The 26,713-nt window shown below is 38.3% G+C and overlaps 1 protein-coding gene across 2 annotated transcripts in view; it reads left to right on the forward strand.

Annotated features, from left to right (window-relative positions):
- LOC120940587 (unconventional myosin-X-like) overlaps nt 1-26,713 on the forward strand; it is a 298,063-nt gene that overhangs the window by 142,184 nt on the left and 129,166 nt on the right. For both annotated transcript variants that reach the window (XM_040353533.1, XM_040353534.1), the window contains 3 exons: nt 6,149-6,336; nt 18,403-18,537; nt 23,205-23,329. In XM_040353533.1, coding sequence (XP_040209467.1) covers nt 6,149-6,336; nt 18,403-18,537; nt 23,205-23,329 — 448 coding nt within the window. The remainder of the gene's footprint in view (nt 1-6,148; nt 6,337-18,402; nt 18,538-23,204; nt 23,330-26,713) is intronic.

Consider the following 26,713-nt stretch of genomic DNA (forward strand, 5'->3'; position numbering starts at 1 on the left):
TAGTGTTCTCTTATCTCTCTTCAAAGCACTTCTGTTGCTGTCCCCTGCTCTGGTCTTCTGTTATCAGCCTGATAACTTCTGACAAGTTCTTGTCGCATGTGATAAAAGCACCCTGAGTTTTGTGTTGGAGAGGATGCTATAATCATATTAGCACAGAGCTGAACGATTCAACGAACAGAGCTGAAAGTCTACCTATGAGGAGAGGGTGCCAATCAGCTGTCTTGGCTGTATGCCAGGCTTCACTGCAGTGCTAACCAGGAAGAGAAAATCTCCTAACGTGATGTGCACTTTCTAAAGAATATATAAATCTGAAGACAGCAGATATACAAGTAAAACCTATGTAGGGAGATTTGTTTCATCCATGTGTATCATCTGAGGCTGTTCACTTCACTGGGTATATGTGAGGGTTTACATCCACTTTAATATTTTACAACAGGTCTCATTCAAAAGGGTAACAGTACATTTAATGTAAACCTGTACCCAAACGATGTACTCTAAAGCAGTGTTTCTCAACCTTTTTTCAGTCAAGGCACACTTTAAAATTCTGAACAATATTGAGGCACCCCATTGTAAAATGTAAAAAAGTTAACTGATAGTTTTACATAATGCAGAAACATCCACACATGTAAAACACCCAACGTTAGAGGTCATTAAGCCGAGGTTCACACTAATGCAGTGCAGGTGACCCCATTATCCATGCACATTTCCAACACTGCATTCAAATTGCACTGCCTTTGGGATCTTCAGTGAGTGTCAGTGCAATCTTAACGACACCCTAAACACAGGTCGCAAACACACTGCATTTGCCCGCACCAGATCACATGGTACAAAAGTACCATGCAATCTGATTGCAGTATGGTTCCAAAAATTGGTGCATACATGACTTTGGTGCGATGCAGTGTGATTTTAGCCCATTCAAAATGACATACATGTCAATTAAACAGGAACGGTTTGGTTTCTGTAGGATTCACATGAGGTTCATAAAGTGATCCAAGGCACACTGGTACTGACTAGTATTCCAATGTTTCTCTTCTCACTCAGTTTCTCTCCCTCACTCAGCTAATGTTACCCCAGTGGTGAGGGGCAAACAAGGATGCTGGGCAGGCTCATGACATTCTCCCTACTAACCAATGATGTCAGTGGTTGATAGGATGCCGGCAACTAGAAGGTTGAAATGGTGCACAATGAAAATCTGTGGCTTTGTGTAACTAAAACGCAGGCTTGATCTACCCACTGGCTTGTATACAGTTTTGGGCAATTTTTAGGCATTTTGCTTGGGCACCCTGGTTAAAAATAGGCTGCTCTAAAGCATTTACATATTCAAAAGAAACAGTAAAAACATTCTAAAACAAGCCCTCATTCACCTCTGTCATTATAGGAAATGTGGAGAAATGTGTTTTTAGAATTAACAGCAGAGGCACAGAAATCTTATTTGTATTCTTATCCATTTCTGTTGCACCAGTATCTTGGCTGCCTGCCAGCCCTGTAATGGACACCCGCTAAAGCCCAAATTCAGAGTCTTTGTCTTGCTCTTTGGGGAACTTTGGGAATTACTGTATTTATTGGCGTATAACACTCACTTTTTTACCCTGAAAATAGAGTGTAAACTGTGCCTGCGTGTTATACGCAGGGGCTGTGGAAAGTTATTTTTCCTGAAACTTCCCTCTTAAAGTTAGAGTGCATGTTATACACCTGTGCGTGTTATACGTCGATAAATACGGTAAGTAGTTCACATTATAAGCAGCAAAGGAGGTCAGGTTTGTTGTAAATCTTTTTTATTGCTTGTTACGAATATAATTTAAAGTCCATCTTCTGAGCACAGATACAGTGTAAACAAACAGACCCAACTCCACCCAGTCTCCACCCAGATGCAAACAAACATAGTTTTCACCACTACTGCATACCTAGGGCCTGTCAATGCTTATAATGTCAAGCATTCGATTAGCTTTTGATAAGCCACATATAGGAAGGCCCAATAATCGAGAATAATAACTGTCTGTGGAAAATAAAGTGGACAGTTATTATTTTCTATGGCAGTTTGGTGTATGCATGCCTTGTGACAAAGCTGCAGGAACATTGGGGGAAATTTACTAAACCTGGAAAGTGCAAAATCTGGTGAAAATTTATGGAACAAAAAAAAAAAAATCTGGTGCAGCTGTGCATGGTAGCCAATCAACTAATTTCAGCTTATTCATTTAAAGTGTTACTAAACCCACAACAGTAAAATCAGTCTGTATATGCAGTAAAACATGCTTGTTATACTCACTGTGGTTAATCATCTGCATTGGGTAAAAATGCTGTTTGATCCTGTCTTCACTGATCCTCTCCTTCTTGCACTGTCTCTAAAACATGTCCGGATAAGACAGAGTTACTGGGGTCAGGCTGTACATGCTCAGTTGCAAATCGCAAACGCAGTAGGCATACTAATTAGCTTACCTGTAATTTGGTAAATAGAACTGTAAAATGCAATTAGTTGGCATTGGAGACCACAAAGAAATTCTACTTGATGTTTACTATGTGGACATTTGCCCTTAAAATTTATAAGTATTGCATAGTATTTACAGGAACAAGTACTTACCTGTATGGATACTTTACACATTGAATCACAAACAAGCTACAGATGTGTTAAATGCTCTACTGTAAAAGAAAAGGACATTTAAGCATGTGTAGACTTCCATTTATAGAGTTTGATGGTTGTACCACAAAGATTAAGTGAAATATAGTTAAGTAAAGTGGTAGAACATCCAGTTTTGAAATCTGAGACTGCGGAAAATTCTGTGTGTGGCTTTACTGGACAGAAAACATTTCAAAAATAGAAATACATATTTGTTGTTCTCCAGCTTTGACATCAAAGAAAGTAATGGCTAACAACCAGATGAGTGAAATATGAGAAAAACAAGAAGAAAGGGTATAAGTCTGTCCCTAACAGAAATAAAGAAAATACAAAAAAAGTAGCATTTTCAGATATCATTCCTCACTTTACCATATTTTTCCAGAGTACTTATGTAGAGCTGCCATCCTGTCAAAAGCTAAATCTAGCCTCATCCTATGGTCAGGAAATGCAGATGATATGATCTGGGAATGTAAATGCTGCTGGAAAAGTGGTTGAGTTTTCAGCCTTCGTAAACCACAACCTTTTTCTGGGTCTAACAGAGCTCAGAAAATAATTGCAAATAGGATTTTTTTTCTCTGGTACAGTGATATGTGTGCTTTACAAAATATAAAATTAAAAAAACACAATGGCAGAAAACAATGGCGGTGGAAATCTCAGCGGGATAAATTTTGACACTTTTTGTGAAAGTCACATGCCATACCAGGGCGTCTCTATAACACGTGGTCTTACCCTAGTCAATGGGAGCAGCAACATGTGGAGATAAATACAGTATAGCTCTAACTATATGCAGAAATATTTAAACTGAGAACAAGCTTCCGCAGAGTTTTCCCAAACCTCCCTAAAGGCACAGTCTTTTGAGAAATCCAGACTCATACAGGGAATCTAAGGCCTTGTACACAAGATCAGTCCAAACTGATGAAAACGGACTGAAGTTCAGTTTCATCAGTCCAAACCTACCGTGTGTATGCCCCATCGGACTTTTGTCCTTCAGACCAAAGTTTTAGAACTTTAAAATCGGACTGATGGACGCCTGACCGATCGGTCAAAACCGATGGTTAGTACACAAAAGCATCGGTTCAAAACCTGCGCATGTTCAGAATCAAGTCGACGCATGCTTGGAAGCGTTGAATTCTGTTTTTTTTAGCACGTCGTTGTGTTTTACGTCACCGCGTTGGACTCGATCGGTTTTTGAACTGATGGTGTGTACGCACATCAGACCATCAGTCTGTTTTCATCAGTTTGGACTGATCGTGTGTACAGGGCCTAAGGATATCCTGTGTGTTTTCTAAACACAGCAAAAAAGAGTCATGCACATGAGAGCAAGGTTTAAGTTGCATACATTTGCTCATTTAAAGGGAGACCACATGCCTTGTCTATATGTCTGGAAAAAAAATGAGGTCCCCTTTGCATGCTGGCAGGGTTGATTGTTTACAAGTTTTGTATTGTGTATTTGTATAATGGTGTGTTCTTACTGTAATTTGTGGTTTAGATTGGTGCACAATTGCATAATACATGGTTTTGGGGTGCTACCACTATTTAATGAAAAATCTTTCATTAGTTTCATTATTTAACATTTTCTTAAATTTGCATGACTCTAAAAGCAAACAAGAATCATTCTGTAAAAGATCGCTCTGATCCTGAACAGGGAATAGCAACCGTAGACCCCTGGAATAGTCCTGATTGTGAAATAACAACAGGCGTTTAACAAACAAAATCCAACCAGGGACACTGGGAAGGTCATTCAGTTATTTTAGACATTAGGTAACAATCAGCCCATGGCTGTGTTTACCCTAAATAAATGAGGGTCATCGGTTCGAATCCCAAACATGGCACTACCAGACTGGAGTTTGTATGTTCTCTCTGTGCCTGCATGGGTTTCCGGTGGGTACTCTGGTTTCCTCCCACAATCCAGAGATATTAGGGTAATTGACTGCTGTCTAAAGTGACCCTAGTATGTGTATTCATGAATGTGGGTGACCTTAGATTGTAAGCTCCTTGAGGGAAGGAAAGAAATAGTGATATGGGACACTAGATGTATGATATACAGGCGAAACACGAAAAATTTGAATATCGTGCAAAAGTTCATTTATTTCACTAATGCAACTTAAAAGGTGAAACCTTACGGAGGGTGTCAATGATGGTTTTCTGCACAACTATCAGGTCAGCAGTCTTTCCCATGATTGTGATTCCTACTGAACCAGACTGAGAGACCATTTAAAGGCTCAGAAACCCTTTGCAGGTGTTATGGCTTACTTAGCTGATTAGAATTTTTGGAGATTGTGGATTTGGATTTGGGGTTTTCATGAGTTTGAAGCCATAATCATCACAATTATGACAAATCACAGCTTGAACTATCTTGCTTTTCATGTAATCTATCTCATATATTAGTTTCACCTTTTAAGTTGCATTGGTGAATTAAATGAACTTTTTCACAATATTCAAATTTTTTGAGTTTCACCTGTATAACCAACTGTGTTAAAGTGTCAACAATAACATAAAAAGTATATACCAAATAAGACGACATATAACAGATACATGGAAGTGCAAAATGCTGAAAACAAATAATAAACAATAACAGTTCAAATGTCCTTTGGACAGTCCATATAGTCTTCAGTGAAATTTCTTCAATAAACTGATATCGTGAAAAAGTTCCTCCACCACTTGGCAATATACTCAAACCACGCACCCAATGTTCTCAAATTGGATGTTTTTTTCACCAGACAGCCATGACCTCTTTATTTAAAAAGAAGGTCCAATGGTGCTTGCTTGGATATTCTTAGGGATAAATCAGGAGACTTGTATATTTGCATCCTTCTCTCCTCCATAGTTTCCCATTGTTACTAAGTAGAAGACACTAAATACCATGGATGTGGAATGTGATTGGTGGGGTTGTTTCCCTCCCATTCAAATATCCCCCGTTGAGAGGTGTACAATAAATAATGTCATTCAATACCATTGATAAAATATATAACCCACAATCTATAGTAAAAATCAGAAATAGAAGGACCTGAGCCTAATAATATAATGAAGTCATTAATCTAGATAAAAATAGAAAAATGAATTCCATGGTATTTAGTGTCTTCTACCTAGTGACCCGGAACGCTTCCTGATGACATTGTAAAACAAAACATACTTCGAGACACTTTCCGGTCACGTCACTTCTGGGTTATTTGGTATATCCTTTTAAAGTTATCACTGACACTTTAACACAGTTGGTTATTTATCCTACATCTAGAGCCCCCTATCACTATTTCTTTCCAATTCAGTAGATTATCTACACTTTTTGGGGAGCAGCTATTTAGTTTTATTTTAACACTAGCTTTTTGTTTTCAAGTTCTTGAGTACAGGGACTGATAAGAATGTACAATATAGATGCAAATCACTGTGTAAATTGTCAGTGCTGTATAAATACCTGTCATAATAATAAATATCCCTTCCCATCCTTTCCAGTAATCATTCTACTCTATCTTAATTTATCTTTTGATGTTTATGGCTGAAGTTCTTTAAATAGTTTTCCTATCTTTTGTTTTTCAGACATATATTGGCTCTATATTGACTTCTGTGAACCCTTACAAATTGATTCCTGGTTTATATGACCAAAACACATCAGAGTTGTATAGCAGACATCACATGGGAGAAATACCACCTCACATCTTTGCTGTGGCCAATGAGTGTTACCGTTGCTTATGGAAAAGACATGACAACCAATGTGTTCTCATAAGGTAAGGTCCATTGATGCAATAATTAGTATTATTAATAATAGTGGTAGTTGTAGTAGTAGCAGTAGTATCAGCAGCAGTATTAAAAGTAGCAGTAGTAGTTTATATCTGATTAGTATGATTAATATGTGATAAATAAAGAAGCACTCTAGGCAACACTTTTTGCTGTTGTATTGCATAAAGTGGAGAATGGATTAAAACCTCTATTATGTTTTATTTTTGTCTGCTATCTACAACTTGGCCTGGTTATATTAAAGTGACATTAAACTTAATTGTTTTTATTAGAATAATAATAATGTTATAACTAACTGCTCTGTGCAATAGTTTTGCACACAGCAGCCCCAATCCTTCTCTCCTGGGGTCCTCCACTGGCACTCTTGGCTCCTCCTCTTCAATGAGTGCCCCATAGCAAGCTATTGCTATTTTTTATCTGGTCTAAAACCACTTTTGACATAAAGGGGCACTTTTTGGTTGCCATGGACAATCTCAAGTTTCCAGGCAGAAAGAACAGTATATATATTATAAAAGGGCATTGGACAAAGCACTAGGGACAAAAGGGAGGTGAAATAATTTGATACAGTAATGTAATCTGTAAGATTATAGTGTACTGTATGTGCACTGTATGTGTTATGTTTTGTGTACTTTTTGAATTTGCCACCGGGCTCCGCCTCCATGCGTTGCGACACTCGCAGGGAACGGAGCCTGGCACACAGAGCATCGGGCAGATGATCCGGTGGAGGACACAGTGGGGGGACATTAAAGGATCCCGGTGACAAGGTAAGTACGCTGTACCAGGATTCTGCAATCCCGAGTTTGGCCTGGGGTTACCGCTAATGTTACTGAAATTGAACCCCGAGCCACACTCGGGAATACCGCCAGAAGGGTTAATGCATAGAATGCATTAAGGTAAAAAAATCTTAAGGCTCTAGAACTACTTTAAACACAGTAAGGGAATCTCATTGGGAACATACGGGCATCAGATACCTAGGTTTTAGCTCTTCCCAATCAAATGAAACAAATTAAAAGAGTGCTACTGTCTATATTCCTTCTGAAGGGGTTCTGTTCACTTCCTGCTCAGGGTTACAACAGGAAATATACAGCAATAAAAATCTTGAAATTGTTGTCCATTCTACACAGAACTCCAAATATATTTTTGATATTTATCTTCTCTTACAAAGTGCATCCTGATAGCATTGCTTTATTTTCTAAATATTTCTGTCCCCTTTCATGCATACAAAAACCCTTAAAGTGAAATTCTGTTCTAGTATACATCTGGCTGAGTGACATTCAGCATCACACAGCCGTTTCCTATCCTGGCTGGCTGATGAATTCGCACCTATCTGTTCCATTTACACCCCATAGTTCTACTGACTTACATAAATACTGGTGGTGGAGTGGGTCTTCTTGGATATGCACCTAGTAATGCCCATGGACACTGATAGTGTCAATACCAAACCCACCCGCCCACCACTAGAGAAGAGCGGGAAGTATTTTTAAATCTCAACCCAGTCCAGGACCATGCACATGCAGACTGACAACATTCATGCATTTCCCCCCATAGTTTAAAGTTCCTATTTATTGGTGTATATTTTTTGCCTCACAAGAACAGACAAGTGGTTATTTTAAAACTAAAAAATAACATAATTTTAGACATTTTTAATGCCATGATTTCCTATAATATTATTTTAATAATAAGATTTTGTTTCTTTTAGAAGTTTAACAGAACACAAGAAAATCAGTTGACACCACATTAAGCAGACAAGCACTTAAATGCCCATAGAGTTCATTTATTTGAAAAACTATCACTGTGAAGGTAGCTTTGAAATGTTTGAACATCGCGTTAACACATAATTATAATCCAAAATGGCCTGTAGAACATTGTAATAACTAATATTTCCAAACAAAGTTGGTATAGTGATTTCGGTTCACTTCCGTGTTAATTTTGACATCAAATTTTGATTTAGTTTTAGTCATAACATGCCAATTCAGTTTTATTCGTATCTTAGTCATCTGAATTGTTTTAGTTGTATATGGAGATTTTAGTCGACTAAAATGTACTGAACATTTTAGTCGACTAAAATCTCCAGTATCATAAACAAAAATATTGCTTTTTGACAAACAAAAGTGCAACTTTACTACTTCTGGACCAAGCCTATTTTTGACACTTGTTTATAAGTTAAAATCAGTATTTGCTAGTAAATTACTTAGAACCCCAAATATTTTTTATATATATATATATATATATATATATATATATATTAGGGCTGTTACTGATCAAAAAATTTCTGTTCGACTAATCGTTTTTTTAAAATCGATTAATCGACTAATTTCGATTAATTATAACGCAAATACAGATCCAACTACTTTTAGCTGATCTCCTTGCAGGCTGATTCCCAGTGCAGCTACCAACCACTGGGAAAATGGATAGCAGGATGCAAAAAACACACAAAGGCAGCGCTCGATGGGAATAGCATTAAAACTTTTATAGTCTTCAAGTAGGTAACCAAATAAATATTGCACTGGAGATAAAATCGATGTAGCTACATAAACTGTAAAAATAGTGCGAGTACTACCAAACGGTACCAAAAGCAGTCATAAAAACATGTAGCTAAGTATGATACTGGTATAAAAATGTGTACAACGCTACCACTGCTGAATCCAGATGAGGAGAAGTTAACATCAGTCCGTCGGCATGTAGATGTCCCATGAAGAGAACTATCACAACTCCCAGTGGATGGTTGTAGAATCCCAGGTTGATAAAGGGAAGTGATAGAGGGAAGTGTAACAGCCCTTGCGTGTGGCAGATAGTAAGGTCCCGCCGGCATGCAGATATGAAGGCACAACAAAGGAGCCCTTCAGATGGACACGGCAAGCCCCGCCGGTGTCTGTGACGTTACTGGATCTCCGACCGAACTCCCTGAAGTCCCAGAAGCCGGCGGAGAGGTGAGTACCAATCAAATTAATTTTAATCGATCAAAAAGAATTTGATCGATCAAAAAAATTAAAGATTAATCGATTAATTAAAAGTTAATTTGCACAGCCCTAATATATATATATATATATATATATATATATATATATATATATATATATATATATATATATATATATATATATATATATATATATATATATAATTAGCAAAGATTCTGGAGAATAAAATGGCAGCTGTATATTTTATGTCACACGGTATTTGCTCAGCAGTCTTTCAAGTGCAATACACTTCACTGAATTTTAAAAAAACTAAACAGTAAAGCTAGCCCAATTTAAATAGAGTAAATTTTATACCTCACATGTTACAGGTTAAAATTGTGTACACTCGTTGAATGCTGACAAACTACTTAAAAATCTTCTTAGGCGATGCTTTAAAATTGTAACCATTAAAAGTTTATAATTATTGCTCTCGCTCTGACAATTGCGGCAATACCTCACGTGTGATTTGCACACTGTTAATATTTGCGGGCGCGACTTACTTATGCGTTTTCTTTTGCGTTTCTTTGGCATGCAGGAATGGGGATGCTTTAAAAAAAAAAAATCTTAATTATTTTCTTTTCTTTCCTTTTTTTTTACACTTTAAAAAAAAATCCGATCACTTTTATTGCTGTCACAAGGAATATAACCATTCCTTGTGACAGAAATAGTCAGGGACAGGTACTCTTTATGAAGAACCTGGGGTCTAAAAGACCCCAAATCCCTCCTTTGCACATAGAAGTATTCAAAATGCCAAAATCTGCATTTTGAAATACTGCAGATTTTTTTTAAATCGCCGCCATTGGCAGCCGAGTAAACCGGAAGTGACGTTGCTTCCGAGTTACTACATCGGGGACCAGATCAAAGCTGATTTTTTCCAAATGCTTCTAAACGCGGCATATAAATGCGGCTAAATGGCCATTTTAAACGTGGGTTACTATCTGGTCAAGTTAAATCTTTCAGGAGCAGTTGTAAAAACGTCCTGTGTACATGGAGCCTTATGCCGCGTACACACGATCGGAGTATGCAATGGGCTAAAATCCGATGGATTTTTTCATCGGAATTCCATTAAAGCTGTCTTGCACTCACACTTTCAGACTAAATTCCGACCGTCCAAAATAAGGTGATGTAAAACACTACGATGAGCAGAGAACAATGAATTTCAATGCTTCCGAGCATGCGTCGACTTGATTCTGAGCATGCGTGGATTTTTCTCAGACGGAATTTCACACAGACGATCGGAATTTCCCATCCGATTTTTTTCCATCGGAAGAATTTAAAACGTTCTTTTCTCCGATGGAAAAAAGTCCGATGGGGCCCACACACAATCGGAATTTCCGATGAAACAAGTCCATCGGATGCGGCATTAGTCATTGTTGTTTTTTTTAAGTAAATGCCATTGTAGCTTTTGTCATATTTTAGTCATCTGAATTGAAACAGAATTTTATGCTTATTTAGTTTTCATCACTGAATACATGCTAACGAAAACTATGATGAAGTTTTTTAAATCAACGGAATTAACACTGCTTCCTGTCCCAGTGACAACATTGTTACCCAGACAGGAAATGTGAAAAAAAAAACTTTAACAGGGATGCAGACAGCTCTAGCCCTACCATACGCTCTACACTTAAAAAAATTGTGTTTTACTGCTTTCTTTATACCTCATGGAGATTTCCTTTAATTTCCAGTTCTAATAAAATGTTGTCGCTGGGGAGCCATAAAGAGTAGTAAAGGTTCTAACCTATCCTTGCTCTATCAAAAAGCTGAAGAAAAAACACATTAGGTGTAACTAATATAATAACGTAGCAAATTATTATCAGTAAGTGGCTGGCACCTTTTAGCACTGCTATTGTGACTTTGATTCCTACCAGGGACCTTATCTAAGGGCTCTAACATGCTCTCCCTGTGTGATCCCAAGCTTCCGGGGCTCTGATTTTCACCCACAACCCAAAGCGTAGTTGCTGAGAACAGCTGTGTTGGTTAGCTGGCTTCCTGGGTATGGTTTGTCCTAAGATAACACTGATATCCTTCAATGAAATGCAATCCTTAAATTAAACAGAAATTAAATGTGTAAAATCAGTTCCGCTTTTTCAATGAATGCTTGATACATTTAAACAGTTAGTGCCCCCTTGTGGTCATAAAATATCTTACATCTTTTTGATCGTGTTTGAGTATTTCATATACTTTACTTTAAAAGTCAAGTTTTGATCTAAATTGTGATATATGCTGCAGTAGTGGAATAAGACAAAATATAGGTGTAAACATTAAACTCATATACCTACATTCAATTCTTTTTTTATTGCTTTGCTTGTTGAAAATATACTTCTGTTGTAAGCACAATGCAAGGGATTAGGTATTTTAAAAACTCTGATTTGATTTCTCTGTGTGCATGCATATTTCTTACATATATATACTCACAGACATAAAGACAGTAAATAGCAGACTTTTTGATCTTTTCAACCCAAGAACAACAATTTTATATACTGCAAGCTACAAGTCCTTAGATGCAATGGCTGAATTCCTTTTCTTGTTTTTTGGCTTGTTTTGCTTTGTTTTGTTTTCTTTCTTTCTTTTTTTTTTCTAGTGGTATCACCGATGGCCAGTAATCTATGTTCTGAAGCATGTGCTGAAGGCTGGAGGCCTGTGCATGTGCTGGAGGCACACATGAGTATTGGCTATGCTTTTGTTTTTCTGATTGCTTCACTGTCTGGGTGTTGTAGTTCATTGTACATGTGTGTAGGTAGAGAACCTGATTTACTAAATCTGTAAGCTTGCTTGCAGACCACTTAATTTCAAATTGTGCTGCAGGGATTCCTTGCTCTGGTGTACAGAAATAACAAATGCAGTGTGCATGTAAAATGCATGTGCATTCCAGTCTCTGGGTCCAGAACACATCTAGACATTCATTCCTATTTATCACCATTCGTGCACAACTAGAAACATCTAGGAATAAAGGCCTGCATTCAATGGTCTATAATTTCCATACTTTTTGCTTTTTGTAAATCGCAATAGTTGTTCCTGCTGCAAGGGCCATAGTTAGCTATATGGTAAGCATGCTTTTCAATAATGCATGGTGGTTACAATCATGCCAGAAAATTTTTCTAATCCAGTGGTCTCCAAACTGCTACCCAGTGGCCAGATGCAGCCCTTTGCTTGCCTATATTCGGCTCATGGGGCACTTTTCCTTTGACTGATGCAAGGCACTATTCCTCCCACTGACACCAACAATGGGGCATAATTGTTACTGACATCAGCAAAGGAGGTACTACTCCTCCCATTGACAGCAACGATGGGCCACTATTCCTTCCTCTAATACCAAAGAGGTGCATTGTTTACTACCATTGATGCCAGGATATATTCTACTCCCAGTGGCCAAACTCTGGCCCTCCATAAGTCTGAAGGACAGTAAACTGGCCATTTGCTTAGACAGTCTCAAGACCCCTGCTCTCACCCAACAGTTTACAATATATGGTGGAACCTTCAAGTGTCTGTAGGTCCTTTCCAGCCATGCCTGGACTTTTTCTGAATGTATACTTTGCAGCTGATCTCTGTTATTTCCCCCAAGATAGACATCTGTTAGGAATATCTGCTAAGTGTTCCCCCTCAATCCTTGTCAGCAGCATTGACCGAAGCATCAAATAAAATGTTGCAAATGTATCTGGCTAAAATCTTATCCCCTTCTTTTCAGTCTTCTTAACAAGATATTCTGCCTTTAGAAAAATGACAAAAAGAAGCAGCAACATAGCTCTTAGCTGGGGCACTTTGTAAAATACAGCCCTGGCCAAAAGTTTTGAGAATGGCACAAATATTAATTTTCACAAAGTCTGCTGCCTTCGTTTTTATGATAGAAGTTTGTATATACTCCAGAACGTTATGAAGAGTGAATTGCAATTAATTGCAAAGTCCCTCTTTGCCATGAAATTTAAATTAATCCCCCCCCCCCCCCCCAAAAAAACATTTCCACTGTATTTCAGGTCGGGCACAAAAGAACCACTTGATATCATGTGAGCGATTCTCTCCTTAACACAGGTGTCAGTGCTGATGACAAGGCTGGAAATCAATCTGTAATGCTGATTGAGTTAGAATATCAAACTAAAAGCTGTAAAAGGAGGGCGGTGCACAAAATCATTGTTCTTTCTCTGTTAACCATGGTTACCTGCAAGGAAACATGTGCAGGCATCATTGCTTTGCGCAAAAAGGGATTCTCAGGCAAGGATATTGCTGCTACTAAGATTTCACCTAAATCAACCATTTATTGGATCTTTAAGAACTTTAAGGAGAGAGGTTCAATTGTTGTGAAGAAGGCTTCTGGGTGCCCAAAAAGGCCAGCAAGTGGCAGGACCATCTCCTCCAGTTGATTCAGCTGCGGGATCGGGACACCGCCACTGCAGAGCTTGCTCAGGAATAGAAGCAGGCTGGTGTAAGTGCATCGGCACGCACAGTGAGGCGAAGACTTTTGGAGGATGGCCTGGTGTCAAGAAGGGCAGCAAAGAAGCCACTTCCCTCCAGGAAAAACATCTGGGGTGAAAAGACTGATATTCTGCAAAAGGTACAGGGATTGGACTGCTGAGGCCTGGGGTAAAGTTATTTTCTCTGACGAATCCCCTTTCTGATTGTTTGGGGCATCCGGAAAAAAACCTTGTCCGGAGAAGAAAAGGTGAGCGCTACCATAAGTCCTGTCTCATGCCAATAGTAAAGCATCCTGAGACCATTCACGTGTGGCATTGCTTTTCAGTCAAGGGAGTGGGGATATTTATTATAGCAAAAAGTAAAAAATATTGCATTTTTTTTTTTAAATTGTCGCTCTATTTTTGTTTATAGCGCAAAAAATAAAAACCGCAGAGGTGATCAAATACCACAAAAAGAAAGCTCTATTTGTGGCAAAAAAGGGCGCCAATTCTGTTTGGGAGCCACGTTGCTCGACCGCGCAATTGTCAGTTAAAGCGACGCAGTGGCGAATCACAAAAAGGGGCCAGATCCTTTACCTGCATAATGGTCCGGGTCTTAAGCGGTTAATTGCTTGTTTATCTCTAATTGATTTTTGTTGTGTTTTGTGTGCACCTTTCTTTCTGATTCTAATAAAAAATAAAATGTGGAGAAAAAAAAGAATCAACGCGGTCATGCGATCTTACTTCCTGGGGAATTTCCTCCAAGCTTGGGCAATCCGTTCTTTTGGCCGACAAGAATAGATAGGAAGCAAGTTTCCGCTGGTAGGCGAACAGGCCCGGAATTGGGCCCATTACTTGTTTTTAAACCCGCAGGCTGATCACCATCATCATAATACTGATCCTGGCTGCATCTTCTAAGTCACTAACCACACCAGGGAGAAGCATGCAGGAGGGAAGTTTAGACCTACCTGAGTGCATACTCAGGAGGCTGAACCTATAAATATTAGGTACAAGACTAAGTTAATTATTATTGTTTTTTAGTGTAATATGTATTTTTTAGGGGCATTATAAACATAACATGTAATAAGGGCAATTAGTAACAGATATTTGTGTGCCAGTACTTTTTATAAGCTCCAAACTAAAGCTGAAAACTATTCATTTTGTTGTATCCCTTTAAAGATCCCTGTGGAATCTGCAAGACCAGTTCCTTTATCAGCACCACAAAACCACCATATTTTGTGCTTTTTCAAACTATATTTGGTCATTGTTGTCTTTTCCAGTTTGCCTGTTGCATTACAGTACATTTACAATTACATTATTGACATTGCAGTGGTTAAAAAAGCATTGTTTTCTCTTCTAATTTCCCTTCTGGCGCCAAGCTGCAAGAGACTGAGATTTTAGTAAGAGATTATTTATTACCACAATATTGCACTGCGTGATTGGCTAAAGCTGTCCAAACCAGTTTATAGTAACAGATTGCTTTTTTATTCGGCCAATTACTCAGTCCCTTCTTCTCAGCGCTGCCCTTTCTTTATTAATTCCTTATGAGACTCCTTTCCAATGGCGCGGTCTTGATATCAAACATAAAGCAACCACAAAGGACGAAAAAAAAAAAAGAAGAAATCATTTAAATGATCTGTCAATGATCATTTGGCAGTGAATGTATTTACAAGAAATTCCTCAAGAGTGCCAGTGTTACATATTTCCTTACATCTAGAGTCATTTAATCTCCAGTGCATGAGATATGAGTTTACAAGTAGTTTGGAATGTATGTATATTCACGGATCTCTGTCATTTTTATATTATATGACTGCTTTAGTCTGGGCTGTTGTTTTGATTACTGCAAATTGGTTTGTTGAATTTGAGATTACAGGTGGTTCATATTCCCCAACTAATAAAAGCCTGTTTTTAATAGAAGCTATAGCTCATACAGACCATATGCAATTGTAATATACGTGCTATAAATTCTGCACATTAAACCAAAAAAACTCTTCTTCCACTAGTATGTTTATGCTGTGGTGTTTTTTAAACATAATGTTTTTGGTTTATCGTGGGGAAAGGTTAGAGCCTCGATTTGCTTTGATCGCCCTTGTCCCCATTGAGATTTTCTTTTCTTTCCTGTCTTGCCACACAAACAGAAGGAGAAATGTGGGATTTTACACTTGTAGAATTATGGGTTCTAAAAAAATTGTCATCCCCCGTCATGCCAGGTAAATATATAGCATAGCAGGTGTACATTACTTTATAATACTTTTGGCAAGTAAAACCGCTCTTATTTTTGGGTTTAAAATGTGATTTTGGTCGAATGCTGTAACCAATAACATCTGACTCATCATGGTACTTTTGAAATTATAATGCTGTCGTTGTTACTGTAAATCTACTGTAAACCTGATCTTTATCATCATAACCGTTATTGTTTTCTATGACTCACAGCTGCACCCGTCTGTGTACCTTTTTAAAATGTTGATTACATTTTAACATTTGTATGGGTCATACTATGTATCTTTCAAACCTTTAAGAAAGACCTATTGAAAGTGAAAGTATTATGCTGTCACCAAGGGTGTGGAAACAAAAAAAAAAATAATACTTGTTCAAGGGACTAAATCGGTGTCCCAATTTACTTGCCCTGATACAATTTTTTTTTTCCCAGGATGGAATTTATGAAGGGTTGATGATTTTTATTAGGCAGAGGTGTTTTTAGGAATGTCTGAGGATTTTAAAATTAAAGGAGCTTTATGGAGACTTAAACTTTTTTTTTTTTTTTTTTTTTTGTTTTTAGCTAGAAAATAAAACATTATATATTTTTTTTAAAGCAGAGGCCCTATTAAAAAAATTGTGGATTTTTGCAATTTTTTATGTCACAGTATTTGCGCAGCGGTTTTTCAAATCCAATTTTTTTTTTCAAATACACTTTTTTTATTTAAATGCAAGAAAAAAAACCCCCACGATAAATAACCCATTTTTGGTACAATATAAAAGATGATGTTACGCCAAGTAAATAGATACCAAACATGTAATGCTTTAAATTGACAACCAAGACAAACAATATACATTTAACTATCCAAAGGAGATGCTTTAATAGCCTTTACAGATTACCACTTTAGATTTATACAGAAGGTCCAGTGCTAGAATTACTGCCCATAATCTGACGTTTGTGGTGATACTTCGCATGTGTAGGACAATCGCTGTTTGCGTGCGTGTGTGACGGTAACGTACGTTCGCCTTTGCACGTGAGCGCGGTAGAACGGTAGTGATTCCTCTGCACTTAAAAGCACTTAATCACACCAGGATCGGTGTGAGCAAATGCTTTCTATTTTTAAAAATGGCGCCAGGGAAACTGGAAGTGATGTATGCTCATCATTTACTGTTTCCTATATCATAGAGGCTGACAGAATGGTCCCCGTCTGTGTTCACCTCTATAAAATTAACATTTAATACATTATGTCACCATGACATGGCTATCATGGACATACAAAGTGATACACTATGCCTCATCCCTAAATAATACAGAACAAAATATAGACCACAGAAAATTGGACTTTTTAGACACGGTATTGAACACCCAAAATCATATGTATATGTACTGTAAATATTGTCTTTTATTAGAAAATGGATTAGGACCTCTATGATTAGCGTAGGGAAGTGCCAGCTGGTTGATCGGATGTCCTGATCGGCTCTAAACCCTGCTGCTTGCCCACAACAGGGCTAAGTGTTAAAAATAACTTCTTTACCGACACCCTAAACTACGTGTCCCGGGCGTATCAGGCGATGGGAATTGAACATCCCTGTGTCACGTAAGGAATTATACCTAATACTAACTATTAAGATTAATAGTGACATACTGAAACCTAAAGTGTATCTCTAAATAAACCTTTAATTTCAGTTTTGAATAGAGTAGGTAAAGGGTGGAAGAAGTGCAGGAGTTAATCTGTTGTTGTACGAGAATTTTGGTACATTATTTCTATCCTTGCTGTGAAACATTAAGGAAAACCGGCTGATTGTTTGCCGGATTTTCTCATAGTGTGTACAAGGCTTAAAGGAACACTAAAGGTTCGTTTTTTATTAGATCAATTGATTGCTGTAAGCTAGAGCATTTAAATACCACTTACCTCGTTTTTCCTTTTGACCTCCAAAATACAGTAATCCTGGTTTGAAAATGCCATTTCCTGTCTCTCCTCTTCTTACTTTCCACCAGCATCTGAGCTGTTTTGCATGGTGGAAAGCAGAATGTGCTCACCCCCTTCCTTTGACTACAGCCCTGTGTGAAGATGCTCTCTTATCCTTCACAGGCATGGAGGCTAGGCCTAATGGGAATTGTAGTTCCCATTAGGCCGTGATGTAGCAAGAATGAATGCGCACCGCAAACCAGGAAGTCAGTGAGAATAATGATTCAGGAGTGACGGAGGTGAATAAAACACCTCGATTTCAACAGGTATCAAACTAGTTATAATGCAAAACATTACTTTTTACTTTATCAGCAACTGTCAGACTTTAATTTAAGAGGAAAATATTTTTGTCTATACAACCCCTTTAAACCCTTCCATACCCTATCAAAAACAAAAACTAAATGTTTTGGCTTTAGATATACTTTAACAGTGTTCATGGTTATTTACGTATCAGTTTCTATAAGAGCAAACGTCATATATAATCCATTATTGCATTTACCACATGTATACTTTTTTGGTTAACACTATATATACTTTTTTTTCAGTGGTGAAAGCGGGGCAGGCAAAACAGAGAGCACAAAACACATTCTAAAGTATTTGTCTGCAATGAGCCAGCATTCCCTAGAACTGTCTTCAAAAGTAAAGACCGCCAGTGTGGAACAAGCAATTTTAGAGAGCAGGTAATGTATTGCTTTATATCAGTAGTGCCTTTCCATTTCACCAGATGGAGTCCACTTATACACTGCTCGCTGGTTTACAAAAGATACATGAAGCTGCAATTTAATGTTGTTTTTAGCTCTTTTGTGGCGCTAAGGAAATAAAAGTGCTTGATAACATTACTAAGTCTGACAGGTTCCCACCTGTTGCAGTGCCAATTGATCTATTATGTTCTTTAGTTGGATGTGTTCATAAGATTCAAACATATTGTGAATAAAACTCACAGATTGATATATTTGCTACAGTTGTACAGTCGGGATGTTGATTCTACAGAAAGGTAGTTTCTTCAGGCTAGTTAACAGTTCAGTCACAGACAGTGTAAATGTTTAATAACAAATTTCTTAAGTCTTGTTGGAATGTGGTAGTATTTTTATTATGTATTTATTTTGAAATACATTTTTATTGAATTTTTAAAAAACAAATAGGGAAAGGAGCAAGTTAATATGGCCCCCCAGCACTATTCACTAATATCATAAAATAAATCAGTGATGGTGAACCTATGGCACACATGCCACAGCTGGCCAGCAGAGCCCTCTCTGTGGGCACGTAAGAAGAGTGCACACTGACCAGCCATCCTATACAAGGAGTATCTCGTCCACATTGCTCCCCCCCATAGAACTACATCTCTCACATGGCTCTGGGGCCAAGGGTGACTAACCCGGGGGGGGGGGGGTGTGGGCGCGATGAGGTGGTGCTGTCGGGTTGGAGGAAGTCACACCCACAATGGAAGCTAGAGGCGTGTGAGATTCTAATGTGCTGCTGCAGCCTGCCGTTATCTGTCCATGGTCTCAGCAGTCACCTTTTACACTTATTAAATACTCTGTTCAGGGCCCCTGACATGGGGGTACACAGGGGGATCGGTGCAGAGGGACAGGAGGACAATCACAGGACGCTGTAATGTTTCTCTTCTTCCAGCAACTGAAAGCTGGCTTCTTTCCCTCTCTCTCCTGCCAGCTTTCAGCTGCTGAAAAGAGAGGAACAGTGCAGCGTCCTGTAATTGTCCTGTCCCTGAGTCTAGAAAAACAGTGGTGCAATCAGCGCAAAAAATAAAAGCCCATACAATAGTGTAAAATATTATTATGTTAATAATAAATGTGTTTGATAAGTGTGAAAAAAACTTTTAGTTTAAATTCATCGGTATGCTAGCTGGACACCAAAGGACATTCACAAAATCCAAAATAGTACAGTATATAAGAAAACAGTGCAGGGCAAGACCAAAATTAATTAATTAATAAGTGAAAATCAATAAAGTCCAAAAGGATTGAAGATCCAATCAGGCACTTCCTAGGATTCTTCACCAAGTGAAATTGAGCACACCAAACTTATGAGTGATCCCTCCACCAGTGAAAGATGTGTACTCTCACCTCAGCAATAGACCACTGTGTTACCAGATGGTCAGATAGGCAGGTATGTCAACAAAGCAGGCCAAGGAGCAAGATGGTAATTAAATTTCTCATATGTCAGCCATACACATGGATCCGGACATGAAAAAATAAATCACAAATCTAAGAGCTTCCGCTGGACAAGGATAATTTAATACTGTATAAAAGAGCACAGGCTACTCACATTTAGCCAAAGAACATCAGGCATTTAAAATACAACCAGGGCATCGAATCACAAGGTCGGATGGTTAGGCTCTCAAATGGCAGTGAGCGACATAAAATTTCAGGCTCCTATCCCCCGGACGCGTTGCGTTGTTACAACTTCCTCAGCAGGGCTGTCCCTGAGTCTGTCACATTTTCTGCCCAGTGCTGCTACAGTGTGTGCAGCTGATTGATAAAAAAATAACACAGCATTCATGTAGAAGTAGCGTGACTTTCCCATATAAACAGAGCACTATTTATATGTAAATAGCGCTATATTCATATGTAAATAATGGGACCGACTATATGCAAATCCTACCCCTCCCCCAGTTTCTACCCTCTATTATCTCCTGAATGGTCCCCAAGAAGTGGATGCAAACAAATGGAAGCAGGTTTGAGAGTCCTTCTTGCTCCTGCCATGCTGGATGTTCCATCGGGTACCAAGGTGAGCAGGGGGTGCAAAGGGGGTAAAGAGGCAGCGGTCAGCAGCTTTGTGGGGGTGCAATAGTGAGCAGAGGAGGGCATGTAGAAGTAAGCAAAGAGGGGGGCTTTGAGGTGCAGAGGTAAGCAGCTGGGTTGGGGTGCATTTACATATGCAGCAGCCTTTGCTGTCCCTCTAAGAAACAATCCATGGCCAATCAATTTTCAGAAGTCAGTTGACAGGTGGCTGGGATATATCACCTTCTCACCACGGCTATTAACCCACTGGCACTTTAAAATAAATAAGTTGGTTTTGTGTTGCAGTTTGGGCTCTCGGGCTCAAAAAGGTTCGCCATCACTAAAATATATAGATAATAAAGGGACAGATATCTTGAGATTAGGTCATTTATTTAAAGAATATGTTACTCCAAAAATTAATATTCATGTTAAAAAGTATCCTATTCTTTGCATTTCTTTTTTTTTTTGTGTGAAATACCTGCCCCTGCTTTCTATTTTAAACCCATGCTAGGCATGAGAGGACATCCATAACAGCGTGGTCAGTTTTCTGGCTGTGATAGGAGCACAGACAACCTGCCTGTCCTCCAACGATCAGACATGTGCTGACATGCCCCCCTACACAGCCATTCATTGGGAAGAACAGTGTACTACTGCTTCCCCACCCCTTTCTGAAACTATATATATGGACAGTTATTCTTAGTTAAGCCAGCGGGTTGAACAAAAAAACAACCTGACAGATCCCTGCATCCACACAAGCAATGCCCCCCTCACAGCACTATTGTATTCTTACAATTGGGGCTGCAAGGCACCCCCCCACATTTAAATACACGGATCAGAATGCTGGTTTTTGGATTTTGGCCCAGCTTCTGGTGAACAGACAGGCGTACACACAGAGCGAAATTTGGCCATTTCCTGCTTACCCTGTCCAGATTTAGCCTCTTATGCAGCTGAGAACAAGAATTATGTGATCACTCAATGATCCCACTTTTACTGCAGCCGTTTCCAGACCAATTATGCGCTTGGACAAATACTTTAATTTAGGTTTAGAGCTTTGCCACCTTATTTAGACCCCCACACCTGCCAGGAGGGAGAGATATGAATTGCCTCTGACTATGTTGCATCCTACCTCTTGATTTGTTTGGATCCACACAGCTTGCTTCCCTTACCTCTTGAAGGAGCGGGGAAATCCCATGAAACATCAATATTAAGCAAGATTGCCTACGCACAGAAGACACCTTAGTTGTTACTTGTTTAATGCATGGCCATTTACTTACCTTATTGATATGCTATGTTATTATTATTGTTGTGGGAGGGTCTTAAGGGAGGACTGTTTTTTTTGCTTTTGTCTTTCGTGTATTATGGTTGCAGAAGTATTTGGAATTATAAAATATATTGATTTTATTGAAGAGTTATTTGTTGGCACCTCAAAAGATCATCTTGCTTTTTTCTCTTTCTTATATATTATATAGGATGTTGGTCCCTTTCAGCAATCCTTGATTTCCTATTAATAAATATGAGTGAGAGCTGTGGGCAACTAGTTCATGTTATTTATCAAAAATTGTCAAAGTGCATCTATAGGTCAAACTTTTTTTCAGTTTTGGATAAAGTGGGGAAGTGTTCATTTTTTATTTCTTTCTGTGTCTCCTCTGGGGAGATTTACACTTTTAATTGTTTGGGTGAACATTGTCATTGAGACAGAAAGTTAAGTTAAATACAACTTTTTAGAGTTATCTCCAGACTAAGAAGTGAGAGGAAATCTTCCAGTGAAGATTGTGTCTAAGATAGTAGTTCCCCCCACTTTGGGATATTTACCATAACCTCCTGTTTTGTTTCTTGGACAGGAAACCAAAGATAGTTTCCCCCAGTGGTGCACAGAAAGCAAAAGATAACCCAGCAGGGTTTTTAACCCTTACCTACTCTATCCAAAACTATATACTGGCTTGTATATACACTTAAAGGTATTTTTTTTTCTTCAAGCTGGAAGCAGTTACTGATTTTGGTAACCTGGACAGATTTGGACTCTTTGAATTAATTTCTTACATGTTAAAATGTTCACTGCCAGCTTCATCATTAAATATTCACTGTTATTATCACAGAATTTATTATGCATGTGTTTAAGTGCTATCCTAGTGAAAAGTGGTTTACATTTCCTGCAAATGATTTTACCAAATATCCATTATATTTTTAGATATTATACCGATACATTTCTAACCCCTAGATGTTTATCTGCTGCTGAACTATTCAAAGAAACATTAGCAAGAGTCAGGTCTTTTTTTTTTTTTTTTTTAAATACTGAGATCGAATTCACAATCTAGATGAATGTCGTTTTTGCAGCTTTTCCTAACTGTGATGCACTGTTAACCTTAGGGAAGTAGGAGACAGGCAGTAAGATGGAATGCAGGAAACTAGCTGTAGAAATAGAAATTATAGTCAGTAAAGAATGTTATCACATAGATAATGCAATGGGCAAAAGGCTAAATGTTGTTGTGTAACTATAAAAAAACAGCAACACAAAAAACATTTTAGGGTTGATTTACAAGAGGAATCTGGTTACTTTCTAAAACAAATGTGACATAAATTTACCATGTTTTTTGTGCTTCTTTTCACAGTCCTATCATGGAGTCCTTCGGGAATGCAAAGACTGTTTACAATAATAATTCAAGCCGTTTTGGAAAATTCATTCAACTGAATATATGCCAGAAAGGTCATATTCAAGGAGGAAGAATTGTAGATTGTATCCTTTTTCATTAAAGCAACAGAGAGCGTTCCTTATTAAGATGGAATCTGTAACTATTTAACTATTGGCAGAAACCAAATAAGCTATTCTTAGACCTGGAGTACAGGTATTGCTTCAAGGCCATACTCCCTTTGTTAAATGATGCAATTGATGAAGAGAATATTGCACACCTGAAAGGTAATGCATGTACAGTGTAGGGCTGATTTAAAAAGGAGCAGATAATGTTCATTTAGCAAGCGGAACCTTCACTTACTGAATAAGGCCTCATTCATATGTTACATAGTTACATAGTTAGTCAGGTTGAAAAAAGACACAAGTCCATCCAGTTCAACCTCAAAAAAATAAACAAACAAAATAAAAAACACAATACAATCCCATACACCCAACTCCATACCCACAGTTGATCCAGAGGAAGGCAAAAAACCCCAGCAGAGCATGATCCAATTTGCTACAGCAGGGGAAAAAATTCCTTCCTGATCCCCCGAGAGGCAATCGGATTTACCCTGGATCAACTTTACCTACAAATCTTAGTACTCAGTTATTTTATGTACATTTGTGTACTATACCGTACACCCATGCGAGGACTGTAGATGTCTGCATAGGGAGGCACAGATGTTTTGAGCATCACTGTGCAGGCAGCACCATTCATGTCAATTGGGGTGCAGCAGCTGCAGGGTAACACCAGCTTTTCTCATTTTGACAGCGTGCATGGCAGTCCATTTGGGGTCGAGTACCTGCACCCACACAACTCTCAAATTTCCTGTGTATAAGTAGCTGTTGCTTCCCACAGGGATGCAAAAAACACCTGTGCATCCTCATGCGGGTAAACATGGCCCTCGCACAGACGTACACTATTCAATTCAATTATCTGGTCATGTGGAAAGCAAAATATGTTTTTTAATGCCCTGGTGCATGATTGGTCATTCAAAGTATTTACCTCATTGACAACTCATATTCAATTTGGCTATTTTCTAAGTTAATATTCTGTACTTCTTTAGTAACCCTGCCTGAGTTTTTAAGAAAAAAATATGTTTCTCCTTTTTTAGATGCAAACCATCTTTACTGTTTTTTTATGTTGCAGATATTTCTGAGAACCAAGCTACAATAAAAAATACCTTAGGGTGAATTACCAATTCCTCTAAACTGAGAAAATGAAGCCGATCCTGCTTCTTATCAACCAAGTGTGTGTGAGCCCCTTTGTTAGGAGTGATCGGCTCTTTTTTCTATGCTGCATCTGCACCAGACATGGCACATAGAGCAGGAGAGTTTTCCATGCTGCCTCTGCAATAGACATGGCACAGAGAGCAGGAGAGTTTTCCATGCTGCATCTGCACCAGGCATGGTACAGAGAGCAGGGGAGTTTTCCAAGCTGCATCTGCACCAGACATGGCATAGAGAGCAGGAGAGTTTTCCATGCTGCATCTGCACCAGACATGGTACAGAGAGCAGGATAGTTTGAGCCGCTTGCTCTGGCTCCCTCTGCATGTCTCTGCTCCCCCACTATCCTGAGAGGGAGAAGGAAGGCTGTTAACCTGTGTTCGCTGGGGTTAAAAGACAGGCTTATAGTTAGTTCCCTGCCTATATTCCAGTGTAATGTGTTACTTGCATGAACAGAGAGAGGCATGTGAGGTGTCTGCCAGGTTACTGGCAGACAGTTCTCATCCTCTACGCCAGAGCCACACTTGTGGGGATCTGCAGCAGTTTTCTATATTCTAGACTGCGGTAATCCCTGTGTTAATTGGACTCAAAACCCATGCCAGTTTCTATGGGTTCTGAATTTTCACTATGTTCACTAAAGGCCTCGTAAAGTAAAAATCCCATTGCAAAGTTATAAGCCTATTACCCTTTAGTAAATCAACCTCTGTGTCTTGCAAACATTATTACATTTTTATTGAAAAAAACTACCCTTTATTCTTGTTTTGTCAGTGTTTTAAAATTATTGTGACTTTAGATACAAAGTATACATTTTTATTCTATATTTTCCCCTGTTTAAAATTACACTAAAATTACGATTCTGGTGCAAAGCTACTATTAACAAGTGAATTAAATGCTTTTTTTCCCAATACCGTGCTTTTTTCAAAGTGACACAAAAAAAAACTAATAACAAAAACACATCTGTTAAAAAAAATAGAAAAAAAAAAGATTTAAATATTAATGGTTAGGAAAATAGAAATAAACAAAAACAATCATCAGGAAAATCATAGATAAAGGGAGAAGGAATCAACTGAGGCCAAAAGGGGTAAACTGAAGATTTATAAGGGGTTAAGTAGGGATACATTTTATTAAACAAATTCTTGCGAGTGCCATATGCAGGTTGAAGCTCATCCTTTTGATTTGCAGGTTAATAAAGAAAAGTATTTTGTATCTCACATATGAAAAAGTGTTTGTAAACACTGTATTAAGGTTCCTTTTTGGAGAGCAGTGTTTTCTACAGCTATTGTATTTACACAGCAGCTTTTGTATTTCTTTCTGATAGCCAGAAGTTGCCAGAAAGTATGAGGGGGAGCAGCAGGAACAAGGCATACCTTGATTATGTTTTTTGGGTGTATATGTAGCACGCCCAGTGTTCACAGCTGGTTAATGAACTACAGTCATAGTGATAGGTGCCAATTTTCAGATGAAAGGACATGCCTGGAAGGTGGCTATTGATTAGTCCCCTGCATCATTTTGTTTTAACCACTTCCATACCGGGCACTTACGCCCCTTCCTGCCCAAGTCAATTTTCAGCTTTCAGCACTGTCGCACTTTGAATGACAATTGCGCGGTCGTGCTACACTGTACCCAAACAATTTTTTTATCATTTTGTTCCCACAAATAGAGCTTTCTTTTGGTGGTATTTGATCACCTCTGCGGTTTTTATTTTTTGCGCTATAAACAAAAGAAGAGTGACAATTTAAAAAAAAAACACTATTTTTTACTTTTTTATTTAATAAATATCACAATTTTTTTTAAAAAAAACGTTTTTTTTTCCTCAGTTTAGGCCGATATGTATTCTTCTACATATTTTTGGTAAAAAAAATCGCAATGATCATATATTGATTGGTTTGCGCAAAAGTTATAGCGTTTACAAAATAGCTGATAGATTTATGGCATTTTTATTTTATTAATTTTTTTACTAGTATTGGCGGCGATTTGCGATTTTTTTACTGTCACCGTGACATTGCGGCGAACACATCGGACACTTTTGACACGTTTTTGGCGCCATTCACATTTATACAGCGATTAATGCGATAAATATGCACTAATTACTGTATAAATGTGACTGGCATTCAAGGGGTTAACACTAGGGGGTGAGGGAGGGGTTAATATGTATACCTAAATTGTGTTCTAACTGTGGGGGAAGGGGGGTGACTGGGGGAGGTGACCGATCTATGTCCCTAT

Source organism: Rana temporaria, chromosome 5 (genome assembly GCF_905171775.1).
Source record: "Rana temporaria chromosome 5, aRanTem1.1, whole genome shotgun sequence".
NCBI lineage: Eukaryota > Metazoa > Chordata > Amphibia > Anura > Ranidae > Rana > Rana temporaria.